The sequence below is a fragment of the Ursus arctos genome, unplaced genomic scaffold (genome assembly GCF_023065955.2).
Source record: "Ursus arctos isolate Adak ecotype North America unplaced genomic scaffold, UrsArc2.0 scaffold_30, whole genome shotgun sequence".
Taxonomy (NCBI): Eukaryota; Metazoa; Chordata; class Mammalia; order Carnivora; family Ursidae; genus Ursus; species Ursus arctos.
The window spans coordinates 19,073,855-19,099,129 of NW_026622986.1; the positions used below are offsets into that span (position 1 = coordinate 19,073,855).

General features: G+C 37.2%; 1 protein-coding gene across 1 annotated transcript in view; it reads right to left on the reverse strand.

Annotated features, from left to right (window-relative positions):
- Window positions 1-25,275, reverse strand: part of MALRD1 (MAM and LDL receptor class A domain containing 1) — a 731,799-nt gene that overhangs the window by 26,437 nt on the left and 680,087 nt on the right. Inside the window, exons 38-39 of the mRNA XM_057304733.1 lie at window positions 10,098-10,177; window positions 9,909-10,005 (exon numbers count right to left, since the gene is read on the reverse strand). Of these exons, the coding sequence (XP_057160716.1) occupies window positions 9,909-10,005; window positions 10,098-10,177 (177 nt within the window). The remainder of the gene's footprint in view (window positions 1-9,908; window positions 10,006-10,097; window positions 10,178-25,275) is intronic.

The following is a 25,275-nucleotide window of genomic DNA, read 5'->3' on the forward strand; positions in this document are numbered from 1 at the left end:
TCTATTTTTAGAACACTAAACCAAAAATTATCTTAATGTCTGTCTGAAAGGGTACATATGTAAAATACTCTTAATTAGAACTTTTCTTTTTCTACAACTTTGCTCTAATGAGGCCCAGGAAGCAGATTTTGCAGATTTTTCACCTTTTTTCTGGACGTCACCAATCTGAACTGTTGACTGTCTTGGGCGCCTCCCATCATTTGCTGTTTGGTAGTGCTGGTGATGGTATAGCTTTCCCCTTCTTTGTTGGAATGAGGTAAAACTTCTTACCATAAATATTGAACTACCTCAAAGACAATGACTCCAAGAATGCCTTTTCCTCTTTTCTTTCCAGTCCTTTCCTTAGGGTAGACCAGAGAGATGAAAGATTGGGTGATGGCAAATAAGTGGTTCTGCTTCCATTAGCAAGCCTCAGTGAGCAGTGTCTGATGACCCCAATTATTGGTAGTCTTCGACAGCTCTTCAAAATGTGTGGTGCTCGGAGCCTCTTATTTGAGGAACGTAGCCAGTTTCCCTCAGTTTCTTGTGAATCTTCTGCAAGAGGAGTTATTGTCACCTAATAGTCCTGGTGTGTTCAGATAGGGTGATATAAGTAGTTATGTCTAAGCTTTTCATCTTAAATAATGATGTTACCCTTTATTTCTGAGACTCAAAGGTAGGTTCTGGAATATGCAAATAACAGATATTAATATTTTGTATGTTAAAGTCAACGTATCTAGAAACAAATTCTATGTAGAAGTCTAGGAAATGGTTGAAAGCATAGTACAGATCTGGATCTTGGAACAGAATTTCAGTAATACTGAGAAAGATATTTTGAAGCCATTAACGTATAGACAGCAATAAACCTTGGAGATGAATGACATCTCCCATGGCGAATGTGTAGATGGGAAGGGAAGCAGATATAGAAGGAAAGTATAAAATTGGAGGACAGAAATGAGAGAGAGAAAGAAGGGGCAGTCAGGCTGTGGTGTAGTGCAACAGCATTTGTCTGAGAGATCTTTCCATAGCCCCCGTGGTACAGACTGTCCAACACATATCTGCAGAAGTGAAATTTAGGGTTCTTTTTGAATATTCTCACTGGTTGTGTTAATATGACAACTTGTTCACATACTGTGATGATTAATTTTATGTGTCAACTTGGCTAGGCTATAGTGCCCAGCTGTTTACCCAACACTAGCCTAGATGTTGCCGTGAAGGTATTTTTAGGTATGATTAACATTTACAATCAGCCAAGTTTCAGTAAAGCAGATTCCTTCCATAATGTGGGTGGGCCTTTCAATCATTTAAAGGCTTTAACAGCAAAGATTGAGGTTTCTAGAGGAAGAAGGAGCTCTGCCTCAGGGCTACAATGTAGAAATCCTACCTTTGTTTCTAGCCTGATATATTTGATTGGTGGATTTTGGACTCAACCTAGCACATCAACTCTTGTTTCAGTTTCCAACTTAGCATCCTGCCCTACAGGTTTCATGCTTGCCAGCCCCCATGATTATATGAGCCAATTCTTTAAAATAAATCTCTATTTCAATATTATTAATATTTAAATTATAATTAAAATTATTTCATTAGTATTATGTATAATTATTATATAAGTATGATATAATCTTATTTATAGAAATGTTTATCTTAAGATATCTATCAAAATGTATTAATATACTTAATTTGTCAATATTCTATATATTTTAATATATTAAGATATTTAAAGATATACACACACAGAAACTACAGAGTATCTAATCATTTCTGTTTCTCTAGAGAATCCTAATACATCTGTGCATTCTAGCACAAAATTATATTTCACTTAGAAGCTTTGTATCTTTCTCACTAGATTACAAACTGCTTTAAGTCCAGACTGCTTCTCATTCATGTTTGTATCCACATTGTCTGATCTATTTTAGGCACATAAGAAATAATTACAGAATTAATAGATGAGTAAGATCTTCTTGATAGTAATAGATTGAAGATGCCATTTTTCTTTCCTGATGAACACCATAGATCTATAATAACTGCCTTAATTGATGATATCAAAATTGGTGTCTGCTAATTACCATGATTGCAGGCTGGAGATTTGAGAAGAATTCATCAAGTATACAAAAAATTGGCACCAAGGAAAATGCAGTTGTGCAGTATTCTGTGACACTTTGGTATTGCTGCAGATCTAAATCTTTGACCACAAATTCTGGCATGCAAGAGATGATGCATTTCTTTTAATTTCTTAAAATGTCATTAAATCTTATTCTGAGACGTTCTCTTGCTCGGTTCATGGAAAAGTCAATCATTTTCATTATCAGGGTAACCTGTATCCCATATGGGTGATAGGAAGACGGATATTGGGCAGGAAGCTCCCAGGATCCTGAATGGCAATGTAGACTGTAAGCTCTTCTTTCTTTTTGTTACGTTTGGTTTTGGTTTTTAATTCAAATATGAAGAACATAATACAGTATTAAGTTTCAGGTATAAAATATAATGATTCAAAAAATTCTACACATTTCTCAGTGCTCATCAAGATAAGTGTACTCTTAATTCCCTTTATCTATTTCACCCATTCCCCACCCACCTCCCCCTGACAAACATTAGTTTGCTGTATATGAGTCTTATTTTTTTGGTCTTTTTTTGTTTTGTTTATAAAATTCCACCTATGAGTGAAATCATATGGTAATTGTCTTTCCCTGACAGATTTACATCACTTAGCGTTATATCCTCTAGATCCATCCATGTTGTTGCAAATGGGAAGATTTAATTCTTATGGCTGAGAAATATTACATTGTGTGTGTGTGTGTGTGTGCGTGTATACACACACACACCCCCCACATCTTTTTTTTTTTTTTTTTTAGATTTTATTTAGAGAAAGAGAGTGAGAGAGGTGGAGGGGGAGGGAGAAAGAGACAGCATCCCAAGCAGACTCTGCACCGAGTGCAAACCCTGGTGTGAGACTTGATCTCACAATCCTGAGATCATGACCTGAGCTGAATCAAGAGTCAGACACTTAACTGATGGAACCATGGAACCACCCAGGTGCCCAAATACCACACATTCTTTATTCATTGATCTGTGATGGACACTTGAATTGCTTCCATAATTTGGCTATTGTACATAATGCATAGAGGTATGTATATTTTTTTCAAATTATTGTTTTTGTTTTCTTTGGGCAAATGCTCACTAGTGGAATTACTGGATCATATGGTAATGCTATTTTTAATTCTTTGAGGAATCCCCATACTGTTTTCTACAGTGGCTCTACCAATTTGCATTACCATCTACAGTGCATGAGGGCTCCTCATTCTCCACATCCTTGTCAACACTTGTTATTTTTTCTCTTTTTTTATTTTAGCTATTCTGATAGTTGTGAGGTGATATTTCATTGTGGTTTTGATATGCATTTCCCTGATGATTAGTTGGTGTTTACCATCTTTTCATGTGTCTTTTGGCCACATGGATATCTCCTTTGGGAAAAATATTATGACCTGACACTGAGGTCAGATCCTCTGCCCATTTTTAACCAGATTGTTTTTTAGATGTTGAGTTATATAAGCTCTTTATATATTTTGGATGTTAACTCCTTATCAGATGTATCATTTGCAAATATCTTCTCCCATTCAGTAGGTTACCTTATTGTTTTGTCAGCTGTTTCCTTTGTAGTGCAAAAGCCTTTTTTATGATACAGTCCTAATAATTTTGCTTTTGTTTCCCTTGCCTGAGAAGACATATCTAGAAAAATGTGTCAAAGAAAGCACTGCCTATGTTTTCCTGTACAAATTTGTTGGTTTCAGGTCTGACACTTATCTCTTCAATCCATTTTGAGTTTAATTTTGTGTATGGTGTAAGAAAGTGGTCCAGGTTCATTCTTTTGCATGTAACTGTCCAGTTTTCCCAGCACCATTTATTGAAGAGACTGTATTTTTCCAATTGCATATTCTTATCTCCTTTATTATAGATCAATCGACCATATAAACATGGTTTATTTTGGGGTTCTCTATTCTGTTTTATTGATCTCTGTGTCTGTCTTTGTGTCAGTAGCATACTGTCATGGTTACTACAGCTTTGTAGTGTATATTGAAATCTGAGGTTGTGATATCTCCCATTTTCTTCTTTTTCAAGATGACTGTGGCTCTTTGGGGTCTTTTGTGGTGTCATATAAATTTTAGGATGATTCTAGTTCCATTAAAAATGATATTGGTATTTTGAAAGTGATTGCTTTAAATCTGTAAATTACTTTGGGTAGTATGGATGTTTTAACAATGTTAGTTCTTTCAATTCATGAGCATGGAATATCATTCCTTTTGTTTCTGTCATCTTTAATTTCATTCATGAATTTGTTAAGAGTTTTCAGAGTAAAGTTCTTTCACCTTGGTTATATTTTATTATTTTTCGTGCAATTGTAAATGGGATTATTTTCTTAATTTCTCTTTCTGCTACTTTATTATTAGTGTATAGAAATGCCAGTTTCTGTATGTTAATTTTGTATCCTGTGACTTTACTGAATTCATTTGTCAGTTTTAGTAGTTTTTTGGTGGAGTATTTATGGTTTTCTATAGCTAGTATAGTGTCATCTGCAAATAGTGAAAGTTTTACTTCTTTGTTATGCATTTGGATGCCTTTTATTTCTTTTCTTGTCTGATTGCTGTGGCTAAGATTTCCAGTACTTTGTTGAATAAAATTGGTGAGAGTGGACATCCTGTTTTATTCCTGGTCTTAGAGGACAGGCTCTCAGGTTTTCACCACAGGGTATGACGTTAGCTGGGTTTTGTTTTGTTTTGTTTCATATATGTCCTGTATCATATTGAGGTATGTACCCTCTAAACCCATTTTATTGAGAGTTTTTATCATGAATGGTTGTCATACTTTCTCAGATGCTTTTTCTGCATTTATGGAGATGATCATATGGTGTTTACCCTTCCTCTTGTTAATGGGATAGATCACGTTGATTGATATGTAAATTCTGAACCACTGTTATCTCTGAGATAAATCTCATTGGATCATGGTGAATGATTTTTTTAATGTATCATTGGATTTGATTTGCTATTTGTTGAGGAGTTTTACAACTATGTTCATTAGAGAGATTGGCCTGTAGTTTGTTTGTTTGTTTTGGTAGTGTCTTTATCTAGTCTTGGTATCAGGGTAATGCTGGCCTTGTCCAATGAATTTGGAATCTTTCCTTCATCATATGTTTTTTGGAATAGTTTGAGAAGAATAGGTATTAACTCTTCTTTAAATATTTGATAGATTTCGCCTTTCAAGCCATCTGCTCCTGGACTTGTGTTTGTTGGGAGTTTTTTGATTACTTATTCAATTTCATTGGTAGTATTCAGTCTGTTCAAATTTTGTATTTCTTCCTGATTCAGATTTGAAGGTTATGTGTTCCTAGGAATTTATCCATTTCTTCTAGGTTGTCCAATTTGTTAGCATGTAATTTTTCAAAATCTCTATTATTGTATTTATGCAGTTTCAGTGGGTATTTCTTCTCTTCATTTCTGATTTTATGTACTGAGTCCTCTCTCTTATTGGATGAGTCTGGCTAAAGGTATATTGGTTTAGTTGATATTTTCAAAATATGGTACCTGGTTTCATTGATCTCTTGTGTTTTTTCAGTTTCTATTTCATTTATTTCTGCTCTAATATGTATTATTTTGTTCCTTCTACTGGCTTTGGGCTTTTTCTTGCTCCTTTAGGTGTAAAGTTAGGTTGCTTATTTGAGAATTTTCTTTTTGAGGTGGACCTGTATTGCTATAAACTTCCCTTTTAGAACAGCTTTTGCTGCATCACAAAGATTTTTGGGCCCATTTGCTGTTTAGTAGCATGTCATTCAGCCTCCATGTATTTGTGTTCTTTCCAGATTTTTTTCTTGTGATTGATTTATACATTCATATTGTTGTGGTTAGAGAAGATGAATGATATGATTTCAGTCCTTTTGAACTTGCTGAGACTGGATTTGTGGATAACAAGTAATCTGTTCTGGAGAATGTCCCATGTGCCCTTGAAAACAATGTGCATTCTGTTGTTTTTTGGATGGGGTTCTCTGAATATATCTGTTAGGATCCATCTAGTCCAATGTGTCATTGAAGGCCACTGTTTTCTTGTGATTTTCTGTCTGGATGATTTATCCATTGATGTAAGTGAGGTGTTAAAGGTCCCCTGCTATTATATTAATGTCAGTTTAATCCTTAATGTCTCTTAATAGCTTTTTTATGTATTAGGTGCTTCCACGTTGGGTGCATAAATATTTACAATTGTTATATTCTCTTGTTAGATTGTTCCCTTTATCATTGGGTAGTATCCTTGTCTCTTGTTACAGTCTTTGCTTAAGGTTTATTTTATCTGCTATTAAGTACTGTTACCCAGCTTTCTTTTTGCTTCATTTGCATTGTAAATTTTCCATTCTTTGCTTTCAATTTGCATGTGTCTTTAGGTGTGAAGTGAGTCTCTTATAGGCAGCATATACATAGGTCTTGCTCTTTTATCTCAATCACCCTGTGTCTTTTAATTGGAGTTTTTAGTTCATTTACATTCAGAGTAATTAGCAATAGGTATGTACTTATTGACATTTTGTTACCTGTTTTATGGTTGTTTGGGTAGTTCTTCCTTGTTTCTTGCTCTCTTGTTGTTTGCTGGCTTTCTTTAGTGATATACTTGGATTCCTTTGTCTTTATTTTTTTGCATATCTGTTACACGTTTCTGATTTGTGGTTACCATTGGGTTGATGTATAATAGTCTATGCAGATAGAAATCTACATTAGTTGATGGTTTTTTAAGTTGGAACCCATTCTAAAAGCACAAAATCTCCCCCCCGCCATGTTTTATGTATATGATATACTTCTTATCCTTTTATTTTTTAATTCCTCGACTAATGTTTATTGATATAATTGATTTTACTGCTTTTGTGTTTTAACCTCTGTATTCATGTTATATGTGATTAATCTAGGATGTACGTTTGTTTATTTATTCTCTATACCCATCTTGGAGCTTGAGCTCACAACTCGGAGATCAAAAGTTGCATGCTCTTCTGACTGACCCAGCCAGCTGCTCCAAATCTGGTACTTTTTATTCCATTTATATTTGCTTATGAAAATTTTCTCTTTTCAGATTCATCTTCTGTTTATGACATTTTCTTTCCAGTCAGACTCTATTTTAACATTTCTTGTGTGACTGGTTTAGTGCTGATAAACATTTTTAACATGTGTTTGGGAATTCTGTATCGGTCTTTGTATTGTGAGTGATAACCGTGTTGGATAGAGTATTCTTGGTTGTACGTTTTTTCCTTTCTGCATTTTGAATAGATCATGCCCTTCTCTTCTGGCCTGCAAAGTTTCTGCTAAAAAAGTAGCTAAGAGGCTTATATCTGCCTTCTGTTCTCTTGTTTCTTTTAAAATTTTCTTTTTATCACTACTATTTCTTTCTCTTCTTCTGGGATCCCTGTAATGTGAATGTTATTATACTTGATGATGTTGTTGAGTTCCTTTAACCTATTCTCAGTTTTTATTATTCTTTTTCTTTCTGCTGTTCAGCTGGTTGTTTTCCATTATTCTGTCCTCCAGGTCATTGATCTGTTTTGGTTTCTCTAATCTATTCATTTTATCTAATGTATTTTTAATTTCAGTTATTGAGTTCTTCATCTCTAGGTCTTTTTTTATGTTTTCTATCTCTTTGTTAAAAGTCCCACTGAAATCCTCCACTCTTTTCTCTAGTCCAGTAAGTTCTTTATGATCATTACGTTGAGTTCTCTATCAGGCATATTGCTTATCTCATTTTCCTTTAGCTTTTTTTGCTGTGCTTTTGTCCTGTTCTCTCATTTGTGACCTATTTTTCTGTCTCATTTTGTTTAAGTCTCTGTGTTTATTACTCTGTAGTAGGAAAGTCAGTTATGTCTTCTGATTTAAAATTAGTGGCCTTACAAAGAAGAGGTCCTGTGGTGCCTTTTAGAGCACTTCTCCCTGTTCACCAGAGCCAGTAGCTGCAGAGGTGTTTCCTTTATGTATTGCATGCACCTTGCTGTTGTGGCTGAGCCTTGTTTGCCTTCTGTCCAGTTGGCTGAAATGCCCTCCATTCTCTTTTCTGGGTAGGGTATGGTCCTTGTGCTGTTAAGGGGCCAATCCATGGGCTTTAAGTTGGTTCAGACCAAATGCCTGCCACCAGCCTGTTTGCTGGGGCTGTGGTAGCACCAAATTGTAGGATGCTCTTCCTGCATTGTTCCCTGAGGGGTTTTCATTGGTGAGTAGGGTCTTCAGTGAGATCAAATATCTGCCCCCAGTCTGTTGGGGTTGCAGTGACCCTGAACTACAGGGCTTTTCCTGTTGTGCTGCTCCCTGTGAGGTTTTTGTTGGTGGGTGGTGGTGGCAGTTTGATCAGATGTCTGTCCCTAGTCCCCTGCTGGGGCTGCAAAGTGGTGTGTATAGTTATTTTCCCCTCTCCCCAGGGCAGGAGTCACTTTGGAGTGGTGCTTTTCACTGTTGTAGTTGATTGCAGGATGATACTTGTCAGAAGCTGCTATGGGGGGGGGGGGCTCCTCCCCAGTGGAGCATGTTGGATGGGATGGGTCTGCAGTATAATGCAGGGCATGTGGTGTTAGCAGGGTAGGTGGAGAATGTTACTGGTTCCTAGCCGGGCTACCTGTAGAATGAGTTTTGATAGTCACTGCTTTGGAGTGACTCCTGCCCAACTGGAAGGCTATGATGAGGGTGCATCTGTGGGGGATGGTAGATTGTGGGGTAGGGTATACAGTGTTAGCAAGCTAGGTAATGAGTGTTCATGCTCATTCTTGAAGGTGTCTGGTGGTCTAAACTGGCAGGGAGGAGAAATGTTACCTGCCAGCTCTTACGTTCTTGGATAAGTCTCCTAAAAATCCTTGCCCTTGTAGCATGCATTCTGAGATTAGTAAAGAAATCTACTTCATGCATATCCCAAGTAATTTTCAGATTGCTGCTGCTTTGCTATATTTTGGCAGGGTTGTTTGTTATGTTCTATTTTTAAGGCTGGGGGCTCAGTTTCCTATTGCCCTCTAGCTCTTCCAGAGTAAAATCTATTGATTTTTTAGGGTACCCGGTTTTAAGCTCTGCTGGTTATAAAAACTCCAAAAGTTAAGCCCCACTGGTTTTCAGAGCCAAATGTTATGGGAACTTGTCTTTCCAGTGCAAGTTCGCCCATGTCTGGGGTGCCTGGTGTGGGGTCTGTTCCTTGCCCGGCTTCAGAATTGTGGTGTCCCTCCTGTTTGTGGTTAATCTTGTGGGAGTTTGGTTCTTGACTGTTTCTGTGCCCGTCCTACCATTTTTGGTGTGGCTGCTGCTCTGGAATTAACTGTACGGGGTCTGCTCTGCTAGTCTTTGGGTCATTTTCTGGGTTAGCTGCACTGATGTGGCTGTTACCTAGGTGTATCCATGGGAGGAGGGGAGCTTGGGATCCTCCTACTCCACTATCCTTCCAGGCTGTCTCCCTCCAGTAACTGGGGTCTTCTTAGTTCTGCATGAGTTCCTTTGGGTACAGCAGCTCCTGGTCTCTGTTCTGTATATTACCTAGAACCTAGGAGCCTTGACCTGAAACACTGATGTTTAGAGTTCACTGGGAGGGCCAAGAAAGCATCTCTTTTGCAGTTCTGCCGCCTTCCCTAGGCACCACCATCAAGTGGGACACTCATCCCCTCATGTCTTTTAATCTGTGGAGAATGCCACATTCCTTTCTTGTTGTCATCAAAACTGTTCTTAACATATGTGAAAAGTAAGCTTAAGGCTTTTTGCTGAAGATAGAAGAATGATTATTATTAAGTAGCTCCTACATTCTGCCCAGAAAGAAATAAATCCACAAAGCACAGAAACACTAAAGTTACCTCCATGTAAATGGAGTGAAAGAAAAACAGAGCAAATGAAATGTTTTAGAAAATTGTTCTGCCACAGTATATTTTATTCAGCAAAGACATCACTTACCTGACTGGTACTTTTCTGTTTGCAAGAAAACACACAACGGTGACTGTAATATGAATCATCAGGAAAGCTAATCCAATGCCCAGGAGAGTCCATATATCTGGAATTTCAAACCAGTTAAAAAGACAGATATGCAGTGAAAAACATTTAAACTCCAAATTCAAGCAATTATTTAGTCACAATGTCACCTACTATTCTGAGTGTATGTGAAATCTGCTGGGGAAGGGTTAACCTTGATGTGGCATCGATTTCCTTTCCATCCTTGTCCACATCTGAAAATGAGATAAAATGTGATATTTAAATTAAAAAAAAAAGTAGAAACCTATTTTAGCAGCATTATAATGGAATAAAATGATGAACGTCAATAAATAATGGTACAAGGAATGTGGGTATCTTTGATAAGAAACTGAAAATATTAAATGAGAGCAAAAACAAAATTAAATTTTATTATTTTCATAATTGTGTAAGATTTTTAAAAATATCACCTTCTTGATTTTTATCTATAAGGTGGGAACTTGGCTTTCACATGCTCTTTTCTTATTTTCAGTATTGATTTGATTTTTTCCAGTATCCAATCCAATATTACTTTCTTGATCCTTTGTCTCAAAGCTAAAACCTAGTACTTTTGTCACTAGTGAACAGATTTTTTCAATATTGATGGAAATATTAAAATTACAGATTTACATAAATCAGACAGTATATTTTTCACAATATCGGGATGATCCTTCAGGTACATAGATTTGAAACCAGGTTAATAACCTCATTGGATATACCTGCAATACTACTATGACTTAATTAACTGCTTTATTTAGGGATATCATAATGAAACCTAGAACACTGGGAGTATTTCCTTTATGGTTGGCTTTCAGAACGTTACAGAAATGGGGTTAGCTTCTACCTCAAAGGGAAATCAGGTTTATTTTTAAGCAGTAAATATGTCAGATTTTTCTATTATAGTATGTGTTTGGATGTGAGTGTGAAAGCTTATGTATTCATAGTTTTTTATCAACAATAACAGGATACAAATTATTTGTATTTATGTTTTGTTGAATTTTCTGCCAAGTTCATAGTACATGCCACAAAATAAGATTAAAAAGTAGCTTCTGAATGCATGTGCATTGAAGCTGTGTGTTACAAGTAGTTCTTCAGCACACAGTTGTATTTTCCTCAGTCTTTTTGAATTTGAAAATTTGAATGCTTTTAAATAAATAGCTATTTCTGCACAAGAGCAATAGCTTCTTTAAATATAAAAAGCTTGGAGTTTCAAGAAGGTCCATAAGAATGCCTTCTTTCTGGGACACCTGGGTGGCTCTGTAGATTGGGGTGTCTGACTCGGTTTCGACTCAGGTCATGATCTTAGGGTTATGGGACTGAACCCTACATTGGGCTCTGTGCTCAGCAGAGTCTGCTTGTCCCTCTCCCTCTGCTGTTACCCCTGCTTATACTCCCTCCCTCTCTCTCTCAAGTAAATAAATAAAATCTAAAAAAGTAAAATAGGGGCACCTAGGTGGCTCAGTCGGTTAAGCGTCTGCCTTCAGCTCAGGTTGTGAGCCCTCCATCAGGCTCCGTGCTCAGCAGGGAGTCTGCTTCTCCCTCTGCAACTCCCCCTGCTTGTGTTCTTTCTCGCTTGCTCAAATAAATAAATAATTAAAAAAAAATAAAAAAAGAATGCCTTCTTTCCTTCACAGAACTAGAACAAATAATACCAAAATTTATATAGAACCACAAGAGACCTGTGAATTGCCAAAGCAGTCTTAAAAAAGAAGAACAGTGCTGAAAGGTATCAAAATCCTGGATTTCAAGATATACTGCAAAGAAGTAGTGATCAACACAGTATGGTACTGCCACAAAAATACTAGGACAAATGGAACAAAACAGCTCAGAAATAAACCTATGCTTATATGGTCAACTAATCTATGAAAAAGGAGACAAGAATATACATTGGGGGAAAGACAGTCTCTTCAATAAATGGTTCTGGGGAAATTGGATGTGACACGCAAAAGAATGAACCTGGACCTTTTTCTTACACCATACACAAAAACTCAAAATGGATTGAAGATCTAAGTGTGAGACCTGAAACCATAAAACACTGAGGGAAACATAAGCAGTGATTTCTTTGCACTGGCCTTAGCAACATTCTTTTAGATAAATCTCAGACAAGGGAAATAAAAGCAAAATTAAACTATTGGGACTACACCGAAATAAAGCTTAAAAAAAAAAAAACAACAACTTTTGCACATCAACAAAAAGGCAACCTAATGAATGGGAGAAAATATTTGCAAATGATAACATCTGATAAAGAATTAATATCCAAAATATATAAAGAACTTCTATAACTCAACACCAAAAAAACAGTCTGGTTAAAAATGGGCAGAGGACCTGACCATTTAGGTCCTCACTATTTTCATGACATTTTTCTAAAGGAGATATCCAGATGGCCAACAGATAATGAAAAGATGGTCGAAATCAACTAATCATCAAGGAAATGCAGGTCAAAACCACAGTAGGATATTACATCACACCTGTCAAAAGGGCTAGAATCAAAAAGACGAAAAATAACAAGTATTGGCCAGGATGTGGAGAAGAAGGAACCTTGTGCACTGTTGGTGGGAAGGCAAATTGGTACACCTACTATAGAAAACAGTATGGATTTTCCTCAAAAAAGTAAAAATAGAAATATCTTATGATTCAGTAATGCCACTACTGGGAATTTACCCAAAGAATACAAAAACACTATTTTAAAAGATAAATGAACCATTAAGTTTATTGCATCATTTAAAATATCCAAGACATGGAGGAAACCTGTGTCCATCATAGATGAATACATAAAGAAGACATTGTGTGTGTGTGCGCGCGTGCGCGTGTATAATGGAACGCGAGCCATAATAAGAGTTGCCATTTGCAACAATATGGGTATACTTAGAGGGTATAATGCTAAGTGAAATAAGTCAGAGAAAGACAAATACCAAACTATTTCACTCATGCGGAGTATAAAAAATAAATGAATAAGCAAATGTCAGACTCAGACCTGTAAGTAAAGAGAACAAACAATTTTTGCTAGAGGGGTGGGCCATAGGGAATGGGCAAAATGTGTTAAGGGGAGAGGGTGAAACGTGGGGAAAATTTTCCTCATTTTTTAAAAGTAAAAATGTAGGACAATTTGTTTTGATATCTCTGAAACTTTTTTTTTCTTTCCACCCATAAGATGTTTTCTTTGTGATTCCTCAGTTAACATTGAATCTACATGCCAGTTTTTACATGTACAGACACTGTGTGCCTAGAGACGGGGGACACTTTTTCCTCCTGGGTTATTTTGGCTCCTTTAGATTTTGAAGTTCCACTCCACTGGCATCAGATTAGAACTGCAGCAATATTTAGGCAACTTATAATTTTAGACAAATTGTAGGTGCTTGAATGTGCCTATTAAGATAAATTCCAGGGGCGCCTGGGTGGCACAGCGGTTAAGCGTCTGCCTTCGGCTCAGGGCGTGATCCCGGCATTATGGGATCGAGCCCCACATCAGGCTCCTCTGCTATGAGCCTGCTTCTTCCTCTCCCACTCCCCCGGCTTGTGTTCCCTCTCTCGCTGGCTGTCTCTGTCAACTAAACAAATAAAATCTTAAAAAAAAAAGTTTTAAGATAAATTCCAGTGGAAAATATCTTGGAATACCAGTGAAAAAAACAATGGGAGAAATTTCCAGGTAAGTTGGCAGAGTAGGAGGATCCTAAGCTCACCTCATCCTATAGATGCTAGTAGATAACACCCATAAAAGTATAAATGACCCAGAAAATGACCCAATGACTGACAGAACAGACTCCATAGCTAAATGTAGAAAAGAGACCATTTTAAGGAGGACAGGAAGGGCTGAGCTCGGGTTGGGAGCCAAACTGACCTGCAAGTGTGTGTTTTGAGGAGGGATGTCATATGCGTGGAAGGGAGAGGAGCACACCAGACACCGCAGACACAGGGGAACCTCACTGGGAAGACAAATCCCCTTAACATTTGGCTTTAAAAACCAGAGGGTCTTAATTTCATGAGTTTTCATAATCACTGGGGCTTAACACCTGACTTTAAAAATTAGCTGGTTTACCTGTGGGAGAGCCAGAGGGCTATAGGAAACTGAGTCCCCACCCTTAGAGCAACCAGCATAACAGCTCCTCTGAGATGCAGTATAGAAACAGCAGTTTGAAAAACACCTAGGGCATACGGGAAGATTTATATACTAATCTCAGGACATATGCTAGAGGGGCAGGGATCTTTGGGAGACCATTCCAAGAACCAAAGAGGAGGTGGCACTATTTCCTTGCACCCATCCCCCAGCCTAGATACAGGGTACCTGCAGCAACTGGTGCAACTTGATTACTCTCCACCTAGCTAGTGGCCTGACCCCACCCGCTCAAACCAGTCCTCAACAGTTTTCCAAAGCAGCCACAGGTCTCCTCCCACAGAAGACCAGTACAAATGTGCTAACACCTCCAACCCTGCCCCTCCATTTTCCTGCAGACCTGCCTCCTCTGACCTGGCCTTGGCAGGAGTTTTCTAAAGCAGCTACAGGACGACTCCTACAGTAAGCAGACTTGTGCAAACCTTGCTAACACTGATATACAGCCACTGTGTTTTCTTGTGGAACTGCCCCATTCAATATGCCCTTGGCTGGAGTCCATCCGAAGCTGAACCAAAGCATAGCAGTGTGCAAGCGGCCCAGATAGGCACTAGCACCTGAAAATGCTGAAAGTGACTCCTGCACTATGGAGAGGGAAAAAACAGAAAACACACATGTACCAGCTTGATTATAGCCACAGCAGTGGGCTGGGGGTAGACATCTGCTCCGAATGCACGCTGTGCCCACCAATGAAAGCTGCTCTCGGGACGGCATTGGGGTGCTGCTATGGCTCTGGAAAATGCGTGGTCTGATCCAACTCAAGCTCAATGTGGCCCCAGCCTGGCCCTTTACTAGAAGGACCAATCGCTGCCCACAACAGGAAAAGAGAGCCATTGTAGCCAACTGGAATGAAGGCAAATGTGGCTCAGATATAGTGGTAGGGTGCAAGCAGTACTCATAGGATACACCCTGAAGTGTCAGGTTCTGGTGAATGGGGGGCGTTGCACTGCAAGGCACTACAGGACCTCTTCTTCATAAAGCCACTACTTTAAGAGAAGGAGATGTAGCTGAATTTCCTAACACACAGAAACACTAAGAGTGATTTACACAAAATAAGGAGACAGAAGAATATGTCCCAAATGAAAGAAAAGAAAATCTCAGCAAGAGAGCTAACTGAAATGGAGATAATATGCCTCATACGGAATTTAAAGTAATGGTCCTAGAGATACTCTATGAACTTGAGGAAAGAGTAGAGGATCCCAGTGACACCTTCAACAAAGAGTTGGAAAACATAAAAAAGAACCAATAAGAGATGAATAAATAAATGAAATTAAAAATACACTAGAGGGAATAAGTAGTAGACTAGGGGAAAGAAAATTACGGATTTTCTGGGAGAAAATCCTGGGAGACAGAATAATGGAAAGCACTCAAGCTGAACAGGAGAAAAAATAAAAAATGAGAAAAAATTAAGGGAAGTGAGCGACACCATCATATGTAATAACATTCACATTATAGAGATCCCAGAAGGAAGAGAGAGAGTAAAGGGGGTGGAAAATTTATTTAAATAATAGCTGAAAACTTTCTGAATCTGGGGAAGAAAACAGAAAACCAGATCCAGGAGGCACAGAGCCCCCAGGAAAACTAACCCAAGGAGTTCCACACCAAGAGACACAGAAATTAAAATGGCAAAAAGTAGGGAGAGTATTTTAAAAGCAGCAAGAGAAAATAAAACAAAAACAAAAATCAGATACCTACAAGGGAAACCCCATAAGGATGTCAGCTGATTTTTTTTTTTTAGCAGAAATTTCGCAGGCCAGAAGAAAGTGGCATGATGTATTCAAAGTGCTAAAGGAAAACAAAACAAAACCTAAAACCAAAAATACTTTATCCACCAAGGCTGTCATTCAGAATGGAAGAGATTGAAGAGTTTTTCAGAGGAACAAAAGTTAAAAAAAAAATTATCACCATTAAACTAGCCTTACAGGATATATTAAAATGGGACTTTTTGATTTGAAAGGAAAGACTGCAAACAGCAATGAGAAAAGTCGGAAGCACAAAAGCAGTAAAATTAAGTATATCAATAAAAATCAGTCAAAGGATTCACAAAATGAAAGAAGGTAAAATATGACACCATATACCTAAAATATGGGGAGGAGAAGAGTAAAATTTTAGTGCATTTACAATGGTTTCAAACTTAAGTGACCATTAACTTAATACAGACTACTATATGCATAAATGTTATATATACACTTAATGGTAGCCACAAATCAAAAGCAGGTAACAGATTAAAAAAAAAAAAGTAAAAAGAATCCAAGCATATAACTTAAGAAAGCCAGCAAACAATGAGAGAAGGGAATAAGAAGAGAGAAAAACTACAAAACAACCATAAAACAAGTAAAAGGGCAATAAGTACATACCAGCAATAATTACTTAGGTTGTAAATGGACTAAATGCTCCAATCATAAAAAAGCAAGACTCATCTATATGGTGCCTACAAGATACTCATTTCATACCTAAACATGTGAACAGTGAAAGTAAAGGGATGGAAAAGCATTTATCATGCAAAGTGGGAGTGAAAAGAAAGCTGCGGTAACAAAACTTGTATCAGACAAAATAGACTTTTTTATTTTTTTATTTTAGAGAGAGTGCACAAGCAGTGAGGAGAGGGAGAGAATCCTCAAGCAGACTCCTGGATGAGCATGGAGCCAAATGCAGGGCTCGATCCCAGGACCCTGAGATCATGACCTGAGCCAAAATCAAGAACCAGACGTTTAACCAACTAAGCAACCTAGGCACCCTGAGAGAAAATAGACTTTATTATTTTTTAATTTAAGATTTATTTGTTAGAGAGCACACAAGCAGGAGGGACAGGGAGAGGGGTAGAGAATCTTAAGCAGACACTGTGCTGATCACACAGAGCCTGATATGGGGCTTGGTCTCAAGGTATTGAGATAGCAGAACCTGAGCCAAAACCAAGAGTTGGACGCTTAACCCACCATGCCACCCAGGTGCGCCTAAAATAGACTTTAAAATGAAGACTATAACAAAAGACAAAGAAGGATGGTATATAATCATAAAGGGGAAAATCCAACATGAAGATAGAATAATTATAAATATTTATCCACCCGACATGGAAGCACCTATATACTTAAAGCAGCTTTTAGCAAACACAAAGGAAGTACAGTAATAGTAGGGAATTTAACACCCCACTTATATCAGTGGATAGATCATCCAGCAAAAGCAACAAGGAAACAGTGGCTTTGAGTGACACATTGGACTAGATGGATCTAACAGATATATTCAGAACATCCCATCCTAAAAGAGTACACATTCTTTCAATGGCACATGGAACATTCTTCAGAACGGATCACATGTTAAGCTGTAAAACAAGTCTCAACAAATTCAAAAAATTGAAATCATGCCATGAATCTTTTGGACCGTAATGCTTATATTAAAGTAGAAATAAACACCAAGAGAAAACCTGGAAAGAAAACAAGTACATGGGGTTGAGTAAATGCTACTAAACAATGAATGAGTCAACCAACAATGCAAAGAGGAAATTAAAAAAATACATGGAGACAAATGAAAATGAAATACAGTGGTCCATAATCTTTGGGATGCAGCAAAAGTTGTTTTCAGAGGGATCTTTATAGCTATATAGGCTTACCTGCAGAAGCAAGAAAAATCTCAAACAACCTAACCTTACACCTAATGGAACTAGAAAAGAACAAACAAAACCCACAACCAGTAGAAGGAAGGAAATAATGAAGATTTTCTTTATTTAAGAGAAGAATTTCTTCTTTCTTTATTAAGAGAAGAATTTAAAAAAAATAGAAACTAAAAATCAAAAGTTACTAGAACAGATTGACGATTGGTTTAAAAGATCAACAAAATTGATAAACCATTATTAGCCAACATAATAGAGTAAGAGAAAGACGACTCAAGTAAAATCAGAAATGAAAAGTAACAACGGATACCACAGAAGTACAAAGGATTATAAGAGAATATTATGAAAAATTATTGGCCAGCAAATTTGTCAACCTAGAAGAAATGGATGAATTCCTAGAAACAAATAACCTCCCCAAAGTGAATCAGGATAGTCCAGGACCAGATGGCTTCAAAATTGATTTCTACCAGACATTTAAAGAAGCATTAATAACTATTCTTTTCAAACTATTCTAAAAATAGAAGAGGAAGAAACCATTACAACTTAATTCTGGGAGGCCAGCATTACCCTGCTCCCAAAACCAGATAAAGATACTACAAAGACAGAGAACTCGAGGCAAATATCCCTGATAAACATAGATATAAACATGCTCAACAAAATATTTCCAAACTGAATCCAATATTACATCAAAATCATTCATCACAACCAAGTGGGATTTCTCTTTGGGATTCAAGGGGGGTTCAGTATTCACCAATCAATATGATACATCACATCAAGAAAAGAAAAGATAAAAAGCAAATGAGCATCTCAAAAGAGGCAGAAAAAGCATTTGACCAAGCACAACATTCATGATTAAAGCACTCAACAGTGTACATCTAGAGGGAACATACCTCAACATAATAAAGGCAATATGTAAAAATACCACAACCAAATCACACTCAATGCTGAAAAACTAAACATAGTAGTGGAATGCCTAGCCCAGCAATCAGACAAAAAAATAAAAGTCATTCAAATTGGTAAGGAAGATAAAAAAAACTTTCACTATTTGCAGATGAAATTATACTCTCTATATAAATTCCTGAAGATTCCACCAAAAACAACAAACCAACAAACAAAAAACCCAGAATTGATAATTGAATTCTGTAAGTCGCTGGATACGAAATCAATATATAGTAATCTTTTACCTTTCTATAAACTAATAATTAAGTAGCAGAGAAATTAAGAAAACAATCCGATTTACAATTGCACCAAAAAGAATAAAATACTTAGGAATAAACTTAAGCAAGGAGGTGGAAGATTTCTACATTTTATTATTGTTTGTTTTTAAGTAATCTCTGTACCCGACATGGGGCGTGAACTTATAACCCTGAGATCAATAGTCGCATGCTTTACCAACTGAGCCAGCAAGGTGCCCCCTGTACTTCGCAAACTATAAAACGTTGATGAAAGAAATAGAAGATGACACAAACAAATGGAATGACATTCCATGTTCATGGATTGGTAGAACAAATGTTGTCAAAGTGTCCACACTACCCAAAGCAATCTACAGATTAATGCAATCCCTGTGAAAATAGCAATAGCATTTTTCACAGAACTAGAACAAGCAATCCTAAAATTGGTAAGGAACCATTAAAAAAAAAAAAATAGCCAGAGTGATCTTGAAAAAGAAAACCGAAAACCTGGAGGTATCACAATTCCAAATTTCAAGATATACTGCAAAGGTGTAGTAATAAAACCAGTATGCTACTTGCACAAAAATAGACACAGATTAGTGAAACAGAAGAGAGAGCCCAGAAATAAACCCATACTTACACAGAGGAGGCAGTTATATGCAATGGGAAAAAGAAGTCTTTCAGCAAATGGTACTGGGAAATCCGGACAGGTACATGGAAAAGAATGAATCTGGACCACTTTCTTACACTATACACATCAGAACAGGTTAAGGACCTAGGGTAATGTAAGACGTCAAATCATAAAATTCACAAAGAAAACATAGGCAGTAATTTCTCTGACATTGGCCATTGAATCTTTTCTAGCTAAATCTCAGGCAAGGGAAACAAAAGCAAAAATAAACTTGGGATTACATTAAAATAAAAAGCCCCTACAAAGCAAAGGAAACCATCAACAAAAAGGCAAACAACTGAATGGAAGAAGATATTTTCAAATTATCTGATAAAGGGTTAGTACCCCAAATATATAAATAACTTATATAATTCCACACCAAAACCACAAACAAACCAGTTTAAAAATGGGCAGAAGATATGAACAAACATTTCTCCAAAAAAAATAAAAAATAAAAAAAAGACCTACAGAAAGTTCCATAGATACATGAAAAGATGGCCAGTATCACTAATCATCAGGGAAATGTAAATCAAAACCACAGTGAGAGACCACCTCCCACGTGTCAGAATGGCTAAAATCAGAAACAAGTTGGTAAGGATGTAGAGATAAAGGAACCTGGGGCGGTCAATTTAGATTGGTTCAGCCACTGTGAAAAAACGCTATGGAGTTTCCTCAAAAGATTAAAAATAGAATTATATATGATCCAATAATCTTAATACTGATTATTTACCCAAAAGATACGAAAATACTAATTTGAAAAGATACAGGCACCCCTAGGTTTATTGCAGCATTTACAATAGCCAAATTATGAAAGCAACCTAGGTGTCCATCCATAGATGAATGGATAAACAAGATATACACACAGAGACACACACGGGAATATTACTCAGCCTTAAGAAGAATGAAATCTTGCCATTTGGAACAACATGGATGTACCTAGAGGATATAATGCTAAGTGAAATAAGACAAAGACAAATGTATGATTGTACTCATCTGGAATTTAAGAAACAAAATAAAGGAACAAAGAAAAGACAAAAAAACCCAGACTCTATAGGGAAGAAACTCGTGGTTTGTGACCAGAGGGGAAGTGTGTGGGAGGGATGGAGAAATACGGGAAGGGGATTATGAGTACCCTTATCATGACAGGCACTGAGTAACGTATAGAACTGTTGAATCACTCTGTTGTGCAACTGAAACTAATACTATACATTCATTATACTGGGAATAAAAAAAAAATGGGAGAAAACACAAACCATATGGGGAGGTAGTATGCATGCTACCTGTCTACCTGCCTCTGTATATCTCTCTTTTATTTAGCTATGCATATGTATTTATAGATTTATATATATAAATAAAACCTAGTGATGAACAAGTGGGAGTACTGCATGACCTTTTCTTTGATGTTCCTTTGAGGAGTTTATACCAAAAAAATTTTTGTGTTATTTTTTTTCTTTCGGAAATAGGTATAGATACTTTGGATAAAAGGAAAAATAGAGATTTAGTTCTAAGATGAAAGTTTACTTATGAAAATAATAGGAAATCATCTTCCTTTCAGTAGGTACATAAATACATATCATTGAATTTTTATTTTTGTATTATTTATTACCAAACACCAATTTTGTTAAAGTATGTAATTGTGAGAAAACTAATGGGAAGGAATGGACTTTATGGGTCAAAATTAGTTTCAAAATATGCTTTTTTTCTCAGTCATTTGATACATGCTTAAAGTCTTAAATGAAGTTATGCACAAACATATGTTAAAACATAACCCTTTATCCACATATCCAATTCCATTCTCCTGAATGCATATGGGGATGAAAAGTTATGTTTTAACATATGTTTGTGCATAATTTCATTTAAGGCTTTAGGCACTTATTATATTAATCTGGTAAACATCAAATAATTGAGAAAAAAGTAATCATTTGAGAATCAGTTTGGTGTGGAGATTACAATTTTTACTTCAAGAGACCATTTATTCATTTATATTCAGACTTATTAAAACTTCTTGAATCTGATTTCATGATATAATTAAATCTCTGGGTTAGTGGAACTGGACAATGACAAAATTTATGCTGTCCTCACCCCACATTGAAAATGCACACTGGAGCAGGGTCAGCACACCATAACCAGGCTGCAACTTCAACAAGTGCCAGATCCCCCAGCCCACATCAGCTCTGGTCGTGCTAGGCCATAGAAACAAAAAAGCCAGGGTTTAAAAGAATAACTACCATATAAAAGCAGCCCTAGAACTCAATCAAGTGGTGAGGGTGCTACTGAAATTCTGTCTGGGTGGGTGTGTGGGAGGGGCTGATGGACATAATCTGTGTTCCCCCTGCACTTTGAAAGGATAAACCAGTGTACAGTCCAGGTTTTTTAACTGGCCTGCCACCTCAGTGAACCCTGAACCCCTAGCCCACACCAGCCCCAGCTGTCCCAATGGAAGCCAAAGCTCAGTGCACGGTGGGATACCCCTGATAAGTGCTCACTACCACTCCAGCCTTTGTGCCAAGGTGACACAGGCATAAAGCACCCCAGGACACTCCAGGCCCATACCACTTCAGTTTTAGACAGCTTGCTAGGGCACCCCTGGTTCAAAGTGCTCTGGAGCCTTCTGGCTTTGGAACCAGCTGCCCTGCTAGGGCGTCCCAGTGTGAAGCACCCTGAGAACCCCTGGCCCTTGCCTGCACTGGTTCCACTCACTCCACCAGGGGGGTACGTCCTGTGTGGAACACATGAGAACACTCCTATTCTCACTGGTCTCAGCTTCAGTCACGTGGCTAGGGCACCCCCTGTGCTGAGAAGTCAGGGACACCCCAGCTTTTACCCTATTCAGCTTCAGCTGTCCTACATGGGCAGCTCCAGTGTGGAGAGCCCTGGGACAACCCAGCTTGCAACTGCTTCCGCTTAGCCATCCTGTTAGGGCATATTTTGCATAAAAAGCTCAGACACCACAATGGCCCACAACAGCTTTAGATTTACCTGTCCTGCCAGTGTGCCCCCTGCACAGTGTCCCAGGACCCTCCAGGACCCTCTCTGTGTGGAGAGTCCTGGAACATGGTGCTTTATATTCACTTCAGCTTTACTTATCCTGCCAAGGCACCTTCTGCATGTAGAGTTCTAAGACACCCCAGCTTGCATGCAGTTTAACTATCCTGCCAGGGGACCCACTGTGTGGAGAGCCCAGGGACTCCATAATCCATGCCCACTTAAGCTTTAGCTGCTGTACTAGAGCACCCACTATGTGGAGAGCCCTAGGAACCCCAGCCCATGCCAGCCACATCTCCAGCCAACCAGGAAAAGTGACTAAGAACACATAGCCTGTATAGGGAATGACCATACACAAGACCATTCCTCGAAGTTCAGAAGGAACTGTTCCCCTAATCAATGGAAACACAAAGTACAGCAAATCAGGGAGACAGAGGAATATTCTCCAAAAGAAGGAACATGACAAAATCTCAGAAAACTAAATGAAATGGAGATGAGCAATATGCCTGATTTAAAAAAAAAAATTAATAATAATAAAGTAATGATTGTAAAGATGCTCACTGGGTTGGGGATAAGAGTGGAAGAACTTAGACCGCCAATAAAGAGAGAAAAAAATAAAAAATAACCAATCACAGTTGAAGAATACAATAACAAATAAAAAATCCTCTAGAGAGAATCAACAGATTAGTGAATGCAGAAGAACATATCAGTAATATGGCAGACAGGTGCAAGGAAAGCACCCAAGCTGAAGAGCAAAAAAGAAAAAATAATTTTTAAAAAATCAGGAAAAGTTAAGGGATCTCTTGGGCAACAGCAAATGAATAAACATCTGCATTATAGGGGTCCCAGAAGAAGAAAGAGGCAGAAAACTCACGTGAAGAAATAAGAACTGACTTGTTCTAACCTAGAAAAGAAAATAGACATCCAGGTTTAAGAAGCACAGAGAGTTTCAAATAGATGAACCCAAGGAACTCCAGACCACAACACATAACTATTAAAACATCAAAGGTTAAAGATAGAGAATTTTAAAAGCAACAAGAGAAGCAAAAAGTTATGTACAAGGGAAACCTTGTAAGGTTATCAGCTGATTTTTCAGCAGAACCTTTCTAGGCAAGAAGGTGACAGGACATATTCAAAGCACTGAAAGGAAACAAAACAAAACAAAACAAAACAACCCCTGCAATGAAGAATACTCAGCCCAAGTCTTTCATTCACATATGAAGGAGAGAGAAAATTTACCAGATAAAAGTTAAAGGAGTTTATCATCAATAAACAAGCCTTACAAAACGTTAAAGGGACTTCTTTAAGTGGAAAAGAAATGGCCATAATTAGACATATGAAAATTCTGAGTAAAAAGATGTAAAATATAACAGCATATACATCAAATGTGGAGGAGGGAGTAAAAATAGGGGCTTTTTTGTTTTGTTTTTTTCAGAGCACATTTGAACTTAAATGACCATAAATTTAATGCAGACTACTATATACTTAGGATGTTACATGTGCACCTCATGATAACCACAAACTCTAGACCTATAATAGATACACGCACCCAAATAAAGAGAAAACCACATAAAACACTACAGAAATTCATCAATCACAAAGAAAGGCCATGAGAAGAGAAAGGAACAGAAAACTACAAAAATAATCAGAAAACAACAAAGTGGCAATAAGTACATACCTATCAACAATTAATTTAAATGGCCTAAATGTTCTAATAAAAAAAAATAAGGTGGCAGAATGAATGAAAAAAACAAGACACATCTGTATGCTGCCTACAAGATACTCACCTCAGACCTAGAGATACATAGGGACTGAAAGTGAAGGGATAGAAAAACATTTATCATGCAAATGGAAGTAAAAAAAAAAAAAAAGCCAGCATAGCAATACTTTTATCAGGGTAAAGAGACTTTGAAACAGACTGGAAGAAGGGACAGAGGCATTGTATCATGATAAAGGGATCAATTCAACAAGAGGATATAATAATTATAAATATCTATGTACCCAACAATGGAGCACCTAAACATAAAGCAAATATTGAGAAATTGATGGGAATATGATATTAGTAGAGGGCATTAATACTCCACTTATATTAATGGATAGATTGTCTAGGTAGAAAGTCAGTAAAGTAGAAGTGTCTGAATGATACATTAGACCAAATGGACATAACAGTTATATATGCACAACATTACATCCAAAAACAACAGATTTTTTTCAAGAGTGCATGGAACATTCTCCAGAATAGATCACGAGGCCACAAAACAAGGCTTAATACATTTAAGACTGAAGTAATACTATGCACCTTTGCCACTATATATAATACTACCACCTTTGCCATGGTATGAAAGTAGAAATCAATCACGAGGAAAAAACTAATAAACATAGAAGACAAATAATATGATACTAAATAACCAATGAGTCAACAAAGAAGAAATTAAAAAAAAAATACATCAAAACAAATGTAAATTAAAACACAACAGTCCAAAATTGTTGGTGCAAAGTGAAAATAGTTCTAAGAGGGAAATATATAGTGATACAGGCCTACCTCAAGAAACAAGGGAAAGGTCAAATAACAATCTAACCTTATACCTAAAAGGAACTAGAAAAAGTAGAACAAAGCCCAAGGTCAATAGAAGGAAATAATAAAGTTCAAAGCAGAAATAAATGGCAGAGACTAAAAAAAAAAATAAATAAATAAACCACCAGCTGTTTCTTTGAAAAGATAAAACTGATAAACCATTAGACTTATCAAGAAAACAGAGAAAGACCCCAAAAAT